General features: G+C 45.1%; 1 protein-coding gene across 1 annotated transcript in view; it reads right to left on the reverse strand.

Annotated features, from left to right (window-relative positions):
• QRSL1 (glutaminyl-tRNA amidotransferase subunit QRSL1) overlaps nucleotides 1-20604 on the reverse strand; it is a 132989-nt gene that overhangs the window by 40621 nt on the left and 71764 nt on the right. The window contains exons 6-7 of the mRNA XM_073576082.1: nucleotides 3089-3264; nucleotides 2899-3011 (exon numbers count right to left, since the gene is read on the reverse strand). Of these exons, the coding sequence (XP_073432183.1) occupies nucleotides 2899-3011; nucleotides 3089-3264 (289 nt within the window). The remainder of the gene's footprint in view (nucleotides 1-2898; nucleotides 3012-3088; nucleotides 3265-20604) is intronic.

A 20604-nucleotide genomic window follows, 5' to 3' on the forward strand; every position in this document is an offset into this window, starting at 1 on the left:
TTCCGCACTAGGTTTTAACCTTATCTTATCTGGCTTTCCAATATAACCTTTCTTCTGCCCAAAGTTGGAGGCTGGGCATGGTCTGCCAGCCCACAGTGGCTACATTGGGCCAGTCTAATGTCTTGACACGCCCTCTTGGAATGCTTGGACCTGGTAACTCTGAGAACCTGGTCCTGTTCGAGTGTACCAATTTCCACCAGTGCTGTTTATGTGAAGCTGCCAAATTTACTCCTACTTTGACACCCTAAATGTTGACTTCTGACTGTGCCAACCTGCAAGAAATGTCGAATGCGTGCCTATCCTTTCATGGTTTTAATACTTTTCCATAATATATCAGGAAGTGTTTTCTTTTCTTTGGTTGGTGTATTTTATAGTTGATCTTTCACCTTTTCCACCACATCATAGGGCCACTATGCCAATTGATAAGGAACTTATTCTCATCTGTGGGCACTAACACAAGTACCCAATCTCCAGGCTTAAATTGTTTTACTTGAGCCAACCAATTATACTCCCTGGATCGTGCCTTGAGGAGGCACTCTTTTACCTAGCCCCTCACTTTGGTCCCTCAACATAACAGGTCATTCTGCCTAGCTAAATGTGGAAACGATTATTGGCTCTCGGGGAACACTTCACACACTTACATTTTCCAGAGAACCTTACCGATACGTCTCCGAGCTGGGCAGCCCAAAGTTGTCCTGGAACTCCTTCAGCTCAGGGACATTGGCATCAGGGAATGCTTCCACTTCCCCCTTTCTAGCCATCACAGTGAAAGGAAAATCACTATTTACATTATGTGACTTTGTTACCATAGCTGACTCCTTGCGCCAAACTGGACTACTAGGCCCTACAGCTTCAGTCAACAAGTCTCAGAATAACAAAAAGTTACATCCAATAACAATAGCATGCAATAAGTCTTTGACCACTCCAACTTTTTGGGACACAGAATCAGAGTCTGTGTGTGGGCAATGGGCAATGGGATAGTTCTTGGCGTCTCCATGGATACAACTTACCTCCACCCTCTTCCCAGGGACTAGCGCATACAAACGTGTGGCCTTTACTAGGGTCACCAAACACCCTGAGGCCAAAAGTTTAGTCACAGTAACAATGTTCACCTAGCATAACCGAGGACCCTCACCAGGGTGGATTACATCACAGCACATGGGATGTCCAAAATATAAGCATCCCATGGGATCTGATACCAGCAGACAATGGGCTGATATATGACACGGGGCACGACACATCCAATAGACTAAAGGTACGAGATGTACTCCTTGAACCCATCTCTGACCCCTACTAGTCTTTAGGCACCCCTCAGACTTGGTCTCTGGCCCCTTCTTTTGGGTGTCCTAAAAAGGTGACCTCAGGCTGTTTGACTGCTAAGGATGTTCTCTACTGCTAAGTATCTTTCCATGAGACTCACAAGGTCATCTGCATTCTGGGGATCTCCTTGGAAAACCCAGCGTTGCACGGACCTAGGTAGTGAGTGGATAAATTGGTCCACTACCATTCTTTCCACCATCTGTGCCAGAGAGCAGGTCCCAGGCTGCAGCCACTTTCGCAGCAGATCTAACAGGTTGAACATCTGGGACAGAAGAGGCTTGCCCCTATGGTAGTGCCACAGGTGCACCCATTGCACCAGGACTGCCAGGTCAGAAAGTGCAGTCTCCTTGGCCTGGACAGCTTTTGTCAGGAGAGCCATCTGCTGCTGAAAATTGCTGCTGCTATATTTGATGTTGCACCAGGACCAATTGCATAACAAGCTCCTCCATGCTTTCAGACTGTGTTTGCAATGCTGTAGATGTCTTTACTCAGGATACTCGCTTTAGGCTGGGGTCACACTAGCGATGAATACGGATGAGTGCTATGCGATAAAACATTGCATAGCACGCGGACCATTATCCATCTATGGCGCAGCTCCCATCAACGTTTTTTTCCTCGGCCGAATTCTACGCATGCTGCGATTGTCACTGACACTCAGCCGAGTCTCGGTTCGCTCGCACCCATATAAGTCTATGGGTGCGAGTGACACAGCGCACATCACTCGGATATCATCCGAGTGCTGTGCGATATACGCTGACCCCGGCAATGGAGGAGATGGAGAAATTATTTTCTCCGCCTCCTCCGCAGCTGTGCTCCGATCCTCTCTGTACAAGAGGATCGGAGCACAGTCGCATGACACTCGGCTCCCGCTCACAGCAAGCAGGAGCCGAGGGTCATTAGCAATTCGCATCGGATGCCATAAGCTAGTGTGACCCCGGCCTTAAACTGTAACCCCATGCATTCTTTCGGACTGGGCTCACATTCTCCACCAATTGTAGAGACTCATGCTCTCAGGTAGACACTAGAGTTCACACAGGCACCCAGATCTTGTGTCAAAACAATGTGAATTTTATTGAACTCCATAAACTTACACAGTTCTTTAAAATGAAACACAGCCTTTTCCCAGCACACAAATCAGCTATTGTCCATAGCAACCAGTCGTACTTGCAGTTTGGTGCACATGACCTGTGAAGTCTCCTCTCAGAGATTCTGGCTTGTCTCACTCCTGCTCCAACACAACCCACATAGCTCCCCTAGCTGAGTAACAAATGAACACAGGGTCTGGCTTAAGAAATAAAGAAATAGCTAGCCAGGTGCACATAATCAAGACCCCAAGTGCAAAGTTTTAACCTTGTCTTACAAGGCTTTTTTACAATCTTTTGCTATTTTCGTTTTTTCTCTCTTTATTTTTTGGTAAAAATATATCAGTATTTATAGCACAAGCAAATTCAGGTGTCCACAATAGATACATATAAGGCAGAAATTCCATATTCAAACACATATTTGTAGCTATGCTACTGCAAAGACCATCTGGATGGTTGCGGAGAACTAGTTTGGTATTCAGGAGTTGGGTATTACCTTTGGAATTCCAACACAGAGCTTAGTCACATCTATTATATCAGGAAGAGTAAATGGCTGGAAGTGATCTTGGATTGTTGTTGAGTCTTGTGGGTCATGTCCAGCAAGTACCCCTACAAGGACAAGATGATTGTTACTCTGGGGTAAAAGTAACACTTGTAGTTTACAGTTGCATATGTCTTTATATTACCTAGTACAGTTGCTGCATCATCCACACATCTTGCTAAAATGCCAGGTACATCCATAGAGTTTACCAAAGGAATTAGTCCATGGCGGGACACAAGTCCATACGTTGGTTTCAAGCCCACTATACCACAGTGAGATGCCGGATTCCGGGTTGATCCTCCTGTGTCAGATCCTATTGCCCTGTTTAATAATCAAGAAGTTTAATGGTCATGTTTTCTGTATATTAAAATAACAAAAAACATCTATACTAAAAAAAAATGCATCAAATTTAGCTAATGAAAATTAAAAGGGAAATATATAAGTCTGTAGAGAAGTTCTTGTCAAATTTTGTACATGTAGCTATTTACTTTGAAGAACTCTCCTGGGAACAGCTATAATAAATATGTACAATTTCCTCTTGGATTGTAGGCATGGATATTATAGCATGGCGTGAATGGATGGCAGTAGTGATGAGTGCTCATATATAGCGCTATCCGAGCATGCTCGGGTGTTATCCAACTATCGCGGGGGCTCGAGCAATATGATCGAGTCCCCACAGATACATGATTCGCAGCTGTTAGCTGCAGCACATGCGAGGATTGCTTGTTTATTAGGCATAACAACAAGTTAAAAGAGGTTATATAGGACTTTGTAAGTTTGAAGCCCAATTGAGAAAATTGGAAAAATAAGCAAACAGGGAGTTGTCAGCTACCTGTCTGTTCTGCCAAGAGCCAATCTCTGTAAGCTCAGAGTGGTCACAGACCACTTCTGTGGCTTCGATGACATTACGATGAAAAGTTGCGGAAGGTGGATTTCTCTGATGACTCTTCAGTAGAATTACACCACAGCCACCACAAATACTGCAGGAGACCTACTGGAGCCCGTATGGATCCAAAATACACCCAGAAAACAGTTAAATTTGGTGGTGGAAAGATCATGGTCTGGGGTTACATTCAGTATGGGGGTGTGCAAAACATTTGCAAGGGGGAAGGCAATAGCCTAAAATATCAAGAAGTATTAGCTACCTCTTATATTCCAAATCATAAAAGGGGTCATATTCTGCAGCAGGATGGTGCTCCATCTCATAAACCCATCTCTATAACAAAGTTCCTCTAGGCAAAAAATATCACAGTGCTCAAGGACTGGCCAGCCCAGTCACTAGACATGAACATCATTGAGCATGTTTTGGGTAGGATGAAAGAGGAAGCTTGGAAGACAAAACTAAAGAATCTAGATGAACTCTGGGAGGCATGTAAGATTGCATTCTTTGCTATTCCTGATGACTTCATTGTATGAATCATTGTTGAACCGCATGGATGCAGTCCTTCAAGCTCATGGAAGTCACACAAAATATTAAATATGACTAATCTCACCACAACTTCATTCACCAATGTTATGCAACATATATTTGCATTTTAAGTTAATTATTTGTTTGAATATCACATTACTTTATGTGGCCGACAACACTTTCGTCTTGCCAAAATCTGACCATTCTGTATCCATTAAATGATCAATATTTCTGCATTGATGCCAATTTATTTTCTTAACCTAAACCACATTTTGGAGGGTTTCAGCTTTCAAAAGAATAATTTATACAACCAATGGAAGAATTTAATGTCAGGTTATAAGCTTTTATTTACATAACATGGATAAGCGACATAACTTCTGTCAGGGAGTGTAGCTTCTTCTCTTCCTCTCTGCTCTGTCGACGGGGCATCACTGCCAATGTCATGCTGATTGATGGCCGGCTGCCGGCAGTTAGGCAACGAAAGCTGGCTGTCAGAGGTTTCAGCAGAGATGCCTTATAAAAAAAGCACACCAGAAGAGGACGAGCTTCTTTACTGATGTGAGATCAAATAAAGTAGCAGAATTGCAGGCTGTAGTGGTCAGTGACAAAAAACTATTGTCTTTAGTATTTAATGGCCTACAGACAGGATGGGGACTTGGTACAGGAGCAAAAAGGCCAATTGCCCAGGGCCCCCTCCTCCATAAGAGCACCAATGTTTGAAGCAGAAACGAGTCTAAAGGAACTGAAGAGGAAGAGACAGGAGACAAACTGGTATGTCCTCTACAGTGTGTGTGTGTGTGTGTGTGTGTGTGTGTGTGTGTGTGTGTGTGTGTGTGTGTGTGTGTGTGTGTGTGTATATATATATATATATGTGTGTATGTATGTGTGTATGTGCGCGCATGTATGTGTGTATGTATGTGTGCATGTGTTTGTATGTGTATGTGTGTGCGCATGTATGTATGTGTGCAAGTATGTATGTTTGTGTATGTGTGTGTGTACAGCGGGTGAAATTAGTATTTAACACGTTACCAATTTTCTAAGTACATATATTTCTATTGCTATTGACATGAAATTCTCACACGATGTTGGTAACAACCCATCCAATCCACACAGGCAAATAAATCAAATCATAGATGCATTATCTCACCAAAGGTCCTTTACACTGTGGAAGTCTAAAGGAACTGAAGAGGAAGAGACAGGAGACAAACTGGTATGTCCTCTACAGTGTGTGTGTATATATATATATATATATATACAGTGCCTACAAGTAGTATTCAACCCTCTGCAGATTTAGCAGGTTTACACATTCGGAATTAACTTGGCATTGTGACATTTGGACTGTAGATCAGCCTGGAAGTGTGAAATGCACTGCAGCAAAAAAGAATGTTATTTCTTTGTTTAATTTTTTTTTAAATTGTGAAAAGTTTATTCAGAGGGTCATTTATTATTCAACCCCTCAAACCACCAGAATTCTGTTTGGTTCCCCTAAAGTATTAAGAAGTATTTCAGGCACAAAGAACAATGAGCTTCACATGTTTGGATTAATTATCTCTTTTTCCAGCCTTTTCTGACTATTTAAGACCCTCCCCAAACTTGTGAACAGCACTCATACATGGTCAACATGGGAAAGACAAAGGAGCATTCCAAGGCCATCAGAGACAAGATCGTGGAGGGTCACAAGGCTGGCAAGGGGTACAAAACCCTTTCCAAGGAGTTGGGCCTACCTGTCTCCACTGTTGGGAGCATCATCCGGAAGAGGAAGGCTTATGGAACTACTGTTAGCCTTCCACGGCCTGGACAGCCTTTGAAAGTTTCCTCCCATGCCGAGGCCAGGCTTGTCCGAAGAGTCAAGGCTAACCCAAGGACAACAAGGAAGGAGCTCCGGGAAGATCTCATGGCAGTGGGGACATTGGTTTCAGTCAATGCCATAAGTAACGTACTCCACCGCAATGGTCTCCGTTCCAGACGAGTCCATAAGGTACCTTTACTTTCAAAGCGTCATGTCAAGGCTCGTCTACAGTTTGCTCATGATCACTTGGAGGACTATGAGACAGACTGGTTCAAGGTTCTCTGGTCTGATGAGACCAAGATCGAGATCTTTGGTGCCAACCACACACGTGACGTTTGGAGACTGGATGGCACTGCATACGACCCCAAGAATACCATCCCTACAGCCAAGCATGGTGGTGGCAGCATCATGCTGTGGGGCTGTTTCTCAGCCAAGGGGCCTGGCCATCTGGTCCGCATCCATGGGAAGATGGATAGCACGGCCTTCCTGGAGATTTTGGCCAAGAACCTCCGCTCCTCCATCAAGGATCTTAAGATGGGTCGTCATTTCATCTTCCAACAAGACAATGACCCAAAGCACACAGCCAACAAAACCAAGGCCTGGTTCAAGAGGCAAAAAATCAAGGTGTTTGAGTGGCCAAGTCAGTCTCCTGACCTTAACCCAATTGAAAACTTGTGGAAGGAGCTCAAGATTAAAGTCCACATGAGACACCCAAAGAACCTAGATAACTTGGAGAAGATCTGCATGGAGGAGTGGGCCAAGATAACTCCAGAGACCTGTGCCGGCCTGATCAGGTCTTATAAAAGACGATTATTAGCTGTAATTGCAAACAAGGGTTATTCCACAAAATATTAAACCTAGGGGTTGAATAATAATTGACCCACACTTTTATGTTTAAAATTTATTAAAATTTAACTGAGCAACATAACTTTTTGGTTTGTAAGATTTATGCATCTGTTAATAAATCCTGCTCTTGTGTGAAGTTTGAAGGCTCTAACTTATTTGCATCTTATCAAACCTGCTAAATCTGCAGGGGGTTGAATACTACTTGTAGGCACTGTATATATATATATATATATATATATATATATATATATATATATATATATATATAGGTTTGTGTGTGTGTGTGTGTATGTATGTATATGTGCGTGTGTGTATGCATGTATGTGTGGGCATGTATGTTTGTGTATACATGGGTGTGTGCATGTATGCATGTGTGTGTTGTGGGGATGTGACTCGCTCAGGTGCAGCGGGAGACAATCAGGAGACCGGTTCTTCCAAAGTTCATGAGGTTTATTTCTGTCACAAACCATAAAACAGCGTATCACCAAAAATAGCCTCTAGCTTAGGCAAACAAAACATAAACCTTCGTGGTTGCAGACTCAGACCGCGAGTCTCAGCACATGCTGGGAGGTGTAGTCCTCCCCACATACAGCTACCTGGTTCAGGAGCAGGTCACATTATAAGGCTGTAGCCACACCCACGTTCCCAGCAGCTGACTGGTCACATGACTGTGACCTCACCACAGGTCCTTCAAACAAAAACAATAACAATATCTGGTATGCTTTACTTCTGCCTTACATTATGGAGATAAGCCATTTATGAGACACATATCTCCCATCAATTACACGACCCTTAGCCCTGCCACATACCTCCCCCCTCTGCCTAAAGCCGTGGGGCTTGGCACTTTCACCTACCAGGCAAGGGATTCTGGAGAGGGCATCGGCATTCCCATGTAGCTTCCCGGCCCTATGCTCTACATGGAAACTGAAGTCTTGTAGGGCTAATAACCAGCGGGTGACCCTAGCATTCTTGCCCTTGGTTTCCCTCATCCACCTGAGTGGGGCATGGTCGGATATTAACCTAAACTTCCGTCCCACCAGGTAGTACCGTAATGTGTCCACTTCCCATTTTATGGCCAAACACTCCTTCTCTACAACTGAGTAATTTCTCTCACAAGAAGTCAACTTCCTACTCAAGTAGAGAACAGGATGCTCCTCCCCACGTATCTCTTGGGAAAGGACAGCTCCTACCCCGACATCTGAGGCATCTGTCTGGAGGACAAATTCACGTTTAAAGTCTGGGGCCACCAAAACGGGCTGCTTACAAAGAGCTCCCTTCATTTCTTGGAAGGCTGACTCTGCTTCTTCGGACCAGCTGACCATCACTGACTTTGTCCCTTTAAGCAGATCAGTTAGAGGTGCAGCCATTGTGGCGAAGTTTGGGATAAACCTCCTGTAATATCCCACAATCCCCAGGAAGGCTTTAACTTGCTTCTTTGACAGAGGTCTCGGCCATGTTTGAATTGCCTCCACTTTATTGATTTGGGGTTTGATCTCGCCACGCCCCACTACATATCCGAGGTACTTGGCTTCTTCTCTCCCCAAGGCACACTTCTTCGGGTTTATTGTAAACCCCGCCTCTCTTAGAGCGTCAAACACTGCTTGGACCTTTTCCAGGTGAGTCTCCCAGTCCGGGGTAAAGATGACGATATCATCCAGGTATGCGGCAGCGTATAGCTTATGAGGTGCAAGGATTCTATCCATCGCCCTCTGGAAGGTTGCTGGAGCTCCCTGTAGGCCAAACGGCATCCGGACATACTGGAAGCACCCGTCTGGTGTGGAGAATGCCGTCTTCTCCTTGGCTTCCTGTGCCATGGGGATCTGCCAATATCCCTTGGTCAGATCCAAAGTGGTTATGTACCTGGCAGGTCCAAGTCTCTCGATGAGCTCATCAACGCGTGGCATGGGATAAGCGTCGAACTTGGAGACCTCATTCAGCTTCCGGTAATCGTTGCAGAACCTCCATTCACCATCAGGTTTTGGGACCAGGACAATCGGGCTCGACCAGCCGCTCTTGGATTCCTCAATGACCCCGAGCTTCAACATACGCTGCACCTCCTTGGAGATTACCTCTCGCCGGGCCTCAGCAATACGATATGGTTTCACGTTCACCCGCACATGTGGCTCGGTCAGAATTTCGTGCTCCACCACCTTCGTGCACCCCGGCAACTCTGAGAACAGGTTGCGGTTTTTCTGGAGTAACTCCCGGCACTGTTGCTTCTGGGCCTTCGATAGAGTCCGCTATGGTAACAGCTCCAACCTCCCCTTCTAGGTTGCCCAGCAAGCACGGAGTTACCGCTGGCTCTCTATCTTGCCACGGCTTGATAAGGTTAACATGGTAAACCTGGTATGGCTTCCGTCTTCCGGGTTGGTGGATCTTGTAGTTTACGTCTCCCAGTTTCTCCACCACCTCATATGGCCCTTGCCACTTGGCCAAGAACTTACTTTCCACCGTCGGTATTAGCACGAGAACTCGGTCTCCCGGATTGAACTGCCTCACTCTGGCTGACCGGTTGTAGACCCTGGCCTGAGCCTCTTGTGCCTGGCGGAGATGTTCTTTAACAATGGGCATCACCTTCGCAACCCTCTGCTGCATCAGTGCCACATGCTCAATGACGCTTCTGTGGGGCGTGACTTCGGCTTCCCAGGTTTCCTTGGCTATATCTAGGAGACCTCGCGGATGCCGGCCGTACAGAAGCTCGAAGGGGGAGAACCCCGTGGAGGCCTGGGGAACTTCACGGATAGAAAACAGTAAATACGGTAAGAGACAATCCCAGTCTCTACCATCTTCCTCTATGACTTTTCTCAGCATGCTCTTCAGGGTCTTGTTAAACCTCTCAACAAGGCCATCTGACTGTGGATGGTACACTGAAGTCCTCAGCTGGGAAATTTGCAAGACTCTGCACAATTCTCTCATCACCTTGCTCATAAAAGGTGTCCCCTGGTCGGTCAGGATCTCCTTCGGCAAACCCGTCCGGGAAAACACATGGACCAGCTCACGGGCTATACTCTTCGCAGAGGAGTTTCTCAGGGGAATGGCCTCAGGATAGCGTGTGGCATAGTCCAGGATGACTAATATATACTGATGGCCCCGAGCTGATTTAACTAAGGGACCGACCAAGTCCATGGCAATTCTCTCAAATGGCACCTCAATAATGGGCAGTGGCACAAGAGGGTTCCGAAAATGAGATGTGGGGGCAGTTAACTGACATGTCGGGCAGGACCTGCAATAGTTTACTATTTCCCGGTGACACCCAGGCCAATAGAACCTCTGTACAATCCGTTCCTGGGTTTTTTCCACCCCCAGGTGTCCCCCCAAGATGTGTGAATGGGCCATGTACAACACTTTTCGTCTATAGGGGCCTGGTACTATTAACTGCTCTGCCACCTCCTCCCTTATTTTCGTGACCCGGTACAACAATTCCCCACTCAACATAAAATGGGGAAACCTTGTGTCTGCTCCCGGCTCTTGTGCAACCCCATTAATGACGGTGACATTGTTAAAGGCTTCCCTTAGTGTGGGGTCCCTATGTTGGGCAGTCCCAAAATTCTCCCCGGCCACCCCCAACTCCAGGATGTCAGGTACAGGGGACCCTTCCTCTTCATCCCCAACAAGGACACATAAAGGGAACTCGTCTGCCTCTGGTAGTCATTGTTACCCCCAAGCGTGCGAGAATTTCCGCTTTTAATTTGGGATACTCTCTGGCATCTTGTACCGTCAGGTCAAAGTACGCCTTCTGGGGCTCCCCCGTTAGGTAAGGGGCCAGTACCTCCGCCCACCGCTCTGGCTGAAGTTTTTCCCTCTCAGCCACCCTCTCAAACATCGTCAGGAAGGCCTCCACATCATCCTCAGGGGTCATTTTTTGTAATGCGCGTCTTACCGCCTTCTCGACGTCGGTGGCATCAGCCCGACCTGGTGTTGGGGCACTCGTCCTGCCCTCCTGGATGGCGGTTGCCAGAAGCTGCATCTGCTGCCGTTGTTCCTGCTGGCTTTGCTGGAACTGCTGCCGCTGCTCTTGCTGGCTTTGCTGGATCTGCTGTAACAACAGCTTGTTGGTTTCCTGCTGCAGTGCCTGGGACTGGACCAGGTGTTTCATGAGGTCCTCCATGATTCCAGGCAATGCTTGTTGCCCCGCTGCAAACTTCACCCAGGACATGCAGCAACTGTCTCAAGTCTCTGCTGGGACCGCTGCCCGCACGTGTACCACCAATTGTGGGGATGTGACTCGCTCAGGTGCAGCGGGAGACAATCAGGAGACCGGTTCTTCCAAAGTTCATGAGGTTTATTTCTGTCACAAACCATAAAACAGCGTATCACCAAAAATAGCCTCTAGCTTAGGCAAACAAAACATAAACCTTCGTGGTTGCAGACTCAGACCGCGAGTCTCAGCACATGCTGGGAGGTGTAGTCCTCCCCACATACAGCTACCTGGTTCAGGAGCAGGTCACATTATAAGGCTGTAGCCACACCCACGTTCCCAGCAGCTGACTGGTCACATGACTGTGACCTCACCACAGGTCCTTCAAACAAAAAACAATAACAATATCTGGTATGCTTTACTTCTGCCTTACATTATGGAGATAAGCCATTTATGAGACACATATCTCCCATCAATTACACGACCCTTAGCCCTGCCACAGTGTATATATGTGTGTATGTATGTTTGTGTATACATGTGTGTGCGCATGTGTGTGTGTGTGTGTGTGTGTGTGTGTGTGTGTGTGTGTGTGTGTGTGTGTGTACACAGCGGGTGAAATTAGTATTTAACACGTTACCAATTTTCTAAGTACAAATATTTCTATTGCCATTGACATGAAATTCTCACCCGATGTCGGTAATAACCCATCCAACCCACACAGGCAAAGAAATCAAACCATAGATGTCCATAAATTAAGTAATGTGTAATAATGAGAAATTACATAGGGAAAAAGTATTAAAAACGCGCTTACCGAAGTGTAATACTTTGTACAAAAGCCGTTGTTTATGATGACAGTTTCAAGACACTTCCTGTGTGGTGAAACTAGTTGCATGCATTGCTCAGGTGTGATTTTGGCCCATTCTTTCACACAAACACTCTTCAAATTCAGAATGCTGTAGATAAGCCCCTGATGGCTGTGGTCGCAAATTATAGGCCAAAAATGGGGTGACAGATTCCCTTTAATGCCGGAACAGGTGTCATTGGGCCTGATTCATTAAAGCCATTTACACCAGAATTCTAGAATAAAAACACCTTAAGAAGTCGGAAATTTTTTGCACAGCTCAGAAATTGAGAAAAAATGTTGTGATTTTCACCATTTTCACGCCAGCCCTTGCTAACTATACCAATATGGGTAAGGTGTGGATGAGCCATGGCTGTGTCACCTGTCAAAGTTGAAATTAAAGTTATGATAAAACGCTGGTGGGTGTGGACCCACTGCACCACGGGCTAGGAATATCCTGGAAGGGCGTGATTAAATGTCTACAGGGTCTTCACTAGTGCCTCTGATGGTGAGGACAAGCTAGGCTATTGGTAGACAACAGTTACAACTTTAGGGCAGTCCCTGGGACTGCAACAGCTGACCGGAGGGTCAGAGGTGCAGGTTTGAGGTACAGGAGGGTAAGACAGAAAAGTAGTCACACAGTCCGAGGTTGGGGAAAGCAGCATGGGTTCAAATTACAAAGCCAGAGTCAAGGATGGAGAAATCAGACTGAGCGGGTAAGCAGGCTGGAACGATAATTAGAGACAGAATACGAAGATATGTATAAAAGGGTGCTAGCAGGCTAGGAACAAATGTTTGGGCAAAGAGTGGTGGGAGGATCTGACCAATATTGACCTTGCTAGCACAGAATAGGACAGGGAACCTAATCTCTTCAGAACACAGCAGGGTTCAATTGCTGCAGAGACCGGCCACGTACCCTAAAGTCAAATAGAAACCACATGCAGATGTAGCAGTGCTGTGAGAAGCAAACTCAGCAAGACATCCTGACATGAGGACAAGCCACATGGTGGCCACATTGAGTAGGGTGGCGCTGAGGAGGCATACGTGTTACCCCCAGTCACTCTTTTTTTGGCCAGTCTGATGAAGAAACCTCTCAAAGGTGACAGGGCCACATATATTGTCTGCAGGTTATCCGTATCTTTCCTCAGGTCCAAATCCCTTACAGCCCACCAGATAGAAAGTCCTCCCCAGAACCTTTTTTTGTATCCAAAATACCCTTAACCTCGAAGACAATCGAGGGACCCTCAGGAACAGTGGTAGTTAAAGTAGCTTGAAGCTTTGAGAAGCGATTCAAGACCACCGGCTTCAGAAGCAAAACATGAAGGCGTTTCGGATCCGTAAATCTGCCAAGAGTTGAAGACAGTAGGTAACTGGATTAAGGAGCCTGATGATTTAGTACAGAACAAAGTATCGGGAATTGAACTTGTATGAAGGCAGCTTCAGGCAAATATTCCAATATGTTAGCCAGACTTTATATCCAGGATGATACTGGGGCAGTGAAGCTCATTTCTTGTCCATATGAGTCTTCATCCTAGCCATAGCCTTAAAGGGAATCTGTCACCCTTTTTTTTGGCTTGCAGCTGCCGGCATAGACATCGGGGGCTTATCTACAGCATTCTGTAATCTCATTTACCTATTCCACTTGCCTATTGGTCTGCGGATGGTAAGCGGAGAAGTCCAGATGGACATTTAGCAGCTTGCACAGCTCTCCAAAACTTTGATGTGAACTAGTCTACACGATAAGAGACTATGTGGAGGGGAAGACTATGGAGACAAAATACATGCTATAAGAATTGCAGGGTGAGACTAGGAGCAGAGGGAAAACTGTCCAGGGGTATGAAGTGAGCCATCTTAGAAAATCGATCCACTACAACCCAGATGATATCATAACCCTCAGAGAAAGGCAGGTCCATGATAAAGTCCATAGCAATATTTTGTCAGGGAGCAGAAACACACATATAACAGCAAACTACAGACCACCACAACTCCAACCTTCAACTTCTTTACTTTATCACACAGCACAGGTAGACAAATCTTTCACCGGCAGCAACTAAAGGCCCAGAGCCTGTATATACAGTGGGGGAAATAAGTACAGTATTTGATCCCTTGCTGATTGTCAGTTTTCCCAATGACAAAGACATGAACAGTCTATCATTTTAAGGGTAGGTTAATTTTAACATTAAGAGATAGAATATCATAAATAAAATGCAGAAAATCACATTGTATAAATTATATCAATTTGCATTTTGCAATGAGAAATAAGTATTTGATCCCCTATCAAATATTAAGGATTCTAGCTCCTACAGACCAGTTAGACACTCCTAATCAATTCGTTACCTGCATTAAAGACAGCTGTCTTACATAGTCACATTTATAAAAAAGACTCCTGTTCACAGACTCAAATCAGTCAGACTCTAATTTCTACAACATGGGCAAGACCAAAGAGCTTTATAAGGATATCAGGGACAAGATCATAGACCTACACAAAGCTGAAATGGGCTACAAAACCATAGGAAAGGCGCTGGGTGAGGAGACAACTGTTGGTGCAATAGTAAGAAAATGGAAGAAACACAAAATGACTGTCAATCGACATCGATCTGGGGCACCATGCAAAATCTCACCTCGTGGGGTATCCTTGATCATGAGGAAGGTGAATGATCTCAAGGCAGATGGGACCACAGTCACCAAGAAAACCATTGATAATACATTATGCCGTAAAGGTTGAAAAATCCTGCAGTGGCCGCAAGGTCCCCGTGCTCAAGAAGGCATATGTGCAGACTCCCTTGAAAAAGCGCCCGTAGTAGGCGCGAAACGCGCATCGGGGGTCGCCATCCGGACCTGGTCATCTGTGCACTTTTGGTAAGCAACTCACTTTTACCTGATATGTACCCACTATGGATCTGGGGAGTATTTTAGTGGCTGCTGCCTGTCGCTATCATTAGCAGCACTTTACTACGTGTCTGCAGGGTTTCCCTTTACCTTTGACTATGAATACATTTCTCTTGGTCGCGGTATACATGGATTGGGTTAATCCTGCATAATATTCTATAGATCCTTTTGCATCATTTGTGCTTCTGTGATTGTTTGTGTGCACAGGTTGTTCACCTCTCTATCCCCGTCGGGGTCTGTCCTGTTTGCGTCCTATGATTTTATGGAAAATTGAATTCTGATCTGCTATCTTTCTGTGCATGCATTAACTAATAAATTTTGTACTTTTATATCTACTCTTGAATCCATTACTCCTTATTTCTCCTGTATACATATACATATTATCTATGGAGTGGAATAGTTTATATGATGGCGGTTGATTTATCATGGTTACCGCTATTGTCTCTATATAGAGTATTGGGCGTTTTTTTAGGTCACATGTGCAGACCCATCTGAAGTCTACCAATGAACACCTGGATGATTCTGTGAGTGATTGGGAGAAGGTGCTGTGGTCAGATAAGACAAAAATTGAGCTATTTGGCATTAATTCAACTCACCGTGTTTGGAGGAAGAGAAATGCTGCCCAAGACCCAAAAAACACCGTCCCTCACATGGATGCTGTCTGTCAAGCATGGAGGTGTAAACATTATGTTTTGAGGGTGTATCTCTGCTAAGGGTACAGGACTACTTCACTGCATCAATGGGAGAATGGATGGAGCCATGTAACGTAAAATCCTGAGTGACAACCTCCTTCCCTCCACCGGGACATGAAAAATGGGTCGTGGCTGGGTCTTCCAGCAAAAGGATTAAGTTGAAGCATTCTCCCCTGCTTGTGCCAATCGTCGGCCAAGCAGGGGAGAAAGATGAGAGCCGTGTTCAGCACCCTGCGCCGGAGAACAGCGCTCACTGTAACGCTTCTTCCCTGGCGCCTGTCCTTTTGGTACTGATGCGGCACACGCATGCCACACGTGTGCCACAAGTATTACACACATGGACACTGACATCTCCGGTACCGGAAATATCAGGACGTGTGAAAGGGGCGTTATAGCGGGTTTTTATGTTTGGCTGCTGTGCTGTCACACACTAAAAGACGCTTTTTATTTTTGCATCACCATATTTTTGAGAGCTATAGTTTTTCCATATTTTGGCCCACAGAGTCAAGTGAGGTCTTGTTTTTTGCAGGACGAGTTGACGTTTTTATTGGTACCAAATTCGGGCACACTAAACTAATATATATAAAAAATAATTATTTTTGCATCGCTTTATTATGAGAGCTATACCTTTTTTTATTTTCCCGCTGATGGAGCTCTATAGCAGCTTGTTTTTTTGCGGGACAAAATTTATTATGTTTTCAGCGCTACCATGTTTATTTATATCCATCTTTTTGATCGCGTGTTATTCCACTTTTTGTTCGGCGGTATGATAAAACATTGTTTTTTGCCTTGGTTTTTTTTTATGGTGTTCACTAAAGGGGTTAACTAGTGGCAGAGTTTTGTAGGTTGGGTCATTATGGACGCAGCGATACCAAATACATGTACTTTTATTGTTTAGATTTTTTTCATTCAAATATTTGATAGAATATTGATTTTTATTATTATTTTTAAAAATATTTTTACAATGATTTAAAAAAGGTTTGTTTTTTTTTTACTTCATTCTATGTTTTACACTTTGTCCCACTATGGGACACTCATTTTGTGCAGGCTGATCGCTTCTATAGCATACAGATGAAGTAGCATCTGCATGCTATAGAAGCTGTCAGCGCTGCATGTAATTTACACTGACCTGAGAGACTTCCTGACATGCACTGCGCATGACAGGAAGTTTCTCAGCTCTGGAGACCTGGATGTCTTCATGAAGATATCGGGTCTCCATGGCAACGATCAGGACCCCGCGTCACGCCGGGGGGTCTGCGATCCAAAGGCATAAGGGCTGTCAGCCCTCTGCCTGCTCCTGGTATGCTGCAATCGTGTTCGATCGCAGCATTTCTGGGATTAAAGTGCCGGGAACGGTTTGTGACCACTCCTGGCACTCAGTGCCGGGTGTCAGCTGTGAGAATCAGCTGACACCCAGCCATGATCGACCGAACCCCACCCCTGACACAAAACACCTGAGGTATGTCTCCAGAATTCAGTTTAGACGTTCAGTCTGACTATTAGTTTGAGGATGGAATGCCGAAGAAAAGGATACATGCTTCCCTAGGCAAGAAAAAAATCCTCTCCAGAATTTAAATACAAACTGGGTCCCCGATCTGTCACCATAATCAGAGGGAACCCCGTGAAGCTTCACGATCTCGTTGACAAATACCTTAGCCAGGGTCTTAGCGTTAGGGAGAGCAGGTAAAGCAATGAAAGTCACCATTTTACTGAACATATCCACCATAACTAAGATCACAGTCTTATCAGAGTAGAAAGGAAGATCTGTAATAAAATCCATGGATAAGAGTGTTCATGGCCAGTCAGGTATGGTTAATGTTAGCAGAGCCCCAACAGAGGGGTCTTAGAACTAGCATAGACATTTGAGAGAGACACAAAGTTGACTACATCCCGATGCAACCTTGGCCACCAACAAAGAAAAGAAAGGAACTCCAAGGTTGCTTTACTACCTGGATGACCAGCGAGAGCCGAGCTATTATGTACCCCTAAAACTCGAGACACAGATGCAAAAGGTACAAATGATTTCCCTGAAGGACAAGCAGCGGTGTCCCCCCGAGCCTTCTCTACCTCTCCCTCCAGCTCAGAACACACAGCAGAGACAACCACCCCTTCCTGTAAATAGGGACAACGTCATCTGAAAAGTCAACCCCAGGGAAACTTCGAGACAAAAGCAGCAGCTTGGACGTTCTTATCCCCATGACAGTAAGTGACAATAAAATTAAATGTGGCAAAAAACAAAGATCATCTAGCTTGTCTAGTATTAAGACATTTAGCAGATTCGAGGTAGATTTTTAGTATCAGTAATGACAGTGACAGTTTGGACTGTCACTCCAAAAAGTGACACCACTACCAAAAAAGCCAACTTCATGGCCAAAAGTTCTCTATTGCCTACATCATTGTTACTTTCGGCTGATGATAATTTAGAGGAGAAGGCACATGGATGCCACTTACCAGGGGACGACCCTTGAAACAACACAGCTCGGACTCCCACCTCAGATGCATCAACTTCAACAATAAATGGTTGTGAAACATCGGGTTTAAAATCAGCGGAAAAGGAGTAGTGGAAAGCATTTCTTCAAAAGAAGAAAATCTCTGAATGTTGCAGTCGGACCACCTTGAGAAGTCTGTACCGTATGATAAGTTTTTATAAACTTAAGATAGCAGTTAGCAAACCTCAAAAAACATTGCAACGCTTTCAGATTTTCTGGCAGATCCCATTCCAGAACTGCGAGTACCTTATCAGGGTCCATCCGGAAACTAGTAGAAGATACTAGGAAACCAAGGAACTTAACTGCTTGTTCGGTGAACACAGATTTTTCTACAGTTTATTATCCTGCTAAATCTTTAACACCTGCTGGACGAGTACCTGCTGTGACTTGCGATCAGGTGAGTATTTTAAAATATAGTCAAGATACATTACTACAAATCTACCCACAAGGTGACGAAAAATGTTGTTAAAATGTTGGAAAATGGCGGGGACATTAGTCAAACCAAAGGGTTTTCACAATGCCCTTCAGCAGTGTTTAAAGCAGTCTTCCGCTCATCCACCAGCTTGATCCTAATCAGATTATAGGCTACCCTGAGGTCCATCTTAGAGAAACATTTTGCCTCAACAATCTGATTAATTAAGTAAGGAATGAGTGGGAGGGGATATGGGTCTCGGAGTAACGTGAGAAAATCTAAACAGGGACGCAGACACCCCATCTTGCTTTTTAGCCCCACCGGTACGGGCGAAGTGGAGGGTGTAATATGTCCCTTACCAAGACTCTCAAGAGGTGGCCTGGCTTTCAGACTGTATAATCTGGTTTTAGGTAATTTCAGCCCAGGGAGCAAGTTTACGGGGCAATCATACACATAGTGAGGAGGCAGTTCCTGGCACCCCTTTTCTGAGAACACATCAACAAAAGACAGAAAAGAGGGTATGGTTTTAGTGCAAACAGTAGACATGATGGTACACAAGCAATTATTTTTGCAAAAATCACTCCATTTGACCATTTCTCTGGACTGCCAGTCAACCAGATTATGCACAGTTAGCCAGGGAGGCCAAACACAATAGGAGTAAGGAGACTTTTTAAGACAAAACAAGAAAGGAGCGCTCTATGAAGAGCCCCTATGCACCGATTCACATTATGAACTACTTGCATAAAATTTCCCTGACCAAGAGGTGCAGAGTGAATTGGAAATATGGGGGATGGGCTTCTCCGGAGTACCACAAAGAAGACCAAGGTCCCATGTGAACCAAGCATCCACCATATTGGTTCCCGCCCCACTATAGAAGAGGATAGATATTTTCTCAGTTTTCGTACCAATAATCACCTCCACAGGTAAGAAAAACTGAGATATACATGCGGAGGAAATATATACACACAGGCTGTTATCCTCCACACAACCTGGGGTTAGAAGTCTTCTGACAGCTTTTTGTGTTTTGGTAATGGACAGACCCCAATGAAATGACCCTTTTGGCCATAGAAAAAACACAGCCCAATTTTCCAGAGAACCGCAAGAGACTCATACCGAGGGGAGACCATCCTAACCGCATTGGTTCTTCAGAGCACACAGGCAGAATCTTGGTTTTAGGGAGTACCGTGAGGGGTGGGAGGGGGAGTCACAACTGGTCTATCCTTGATGTGTCTAACTATGCGCATGGCCAGAGCCATGTCAGCCTCCAACGACTCAGTGGTTTTGTAAAGTGCGTCTTTTAATCTCTCTGACAGGCCCTGATAAAACTGACTCCTAAGAGCAGGATCGTTCCTCTGAGTGTGAGCAGTCCATCTACAGAACTCGGAGTAGAATTCCTCTTCCGGCCAGTTTCTCTGCTGAAGCTTATGTAGCTTATACTCAGCAAGGAAGACATGGTTTGGATCATCAAACACGAGACCAAGAGCCTCAAAAAAATCCATCAACGGACTGAAGAGACAGCGAGTCTGACAGAAGTGGAAAGGCCCAGGATTGAAGATCTCCTTGAGGGAGAGAAATAACAATCCCAACCTGTTACTCCTCACTCCTAGATGAATGGGAACAAAGCCTAAAATGAAGTTTGCATACTTCATGGAACACCACAAATTTATCCCTTCCCCCACGAAATCCTATCCGAGAGGGCCACCTTAAGTTTCAGTTCAGACTGATTTCCCACCAGAGCAACAGTCTGCTGCTGTGAGACCCTAGACTGCAGGTCTGACAGTACAAGAGCTAGACCTTGCAATTGTTTTGCAATAACTGCAACAGGATTCATAACAAGACCCCAAAAAATGTGGGGCAATTGAAAATGTCATGCTGTGACGGTCTTCAGTAAGGAAGAGGGACCTCAAATTGTCCCTGGAGCTGGGACCCCAACTATCCCTGTCCCGGGGCTACTCTTGAAGGTAGAGAGAAAACCCTAATCTGTCCCCTCCCCCGACCAGAAATGAAAGGCAAACCAGACACACACAAAAACAAGGATAACAGAAAACCTCTACAACACAAAAACAATATCCAACAATATGGAGGAGGTTTTGGAGGAATAAATAAATGGGAAAAGAGACAAGGAGAAAAACACACACGTAAAACAGCAAACTTCAA

Source organism: Dendrobates tinctorius, unplaced genomic scaffold (assembly GCF_039654945.1).
Source record: "Dendrobates tinctorius isolate UK_male_01 unplaced genomic scaffold, ASM3965494v1 ptg000046l, whole genome shotgun sequence".
NCBI lineage: Eukaryota > Metazoa > Chordata > Amphibia > Anura > Dendrobatidae > Dendrobates > Dendrobates tinctorius.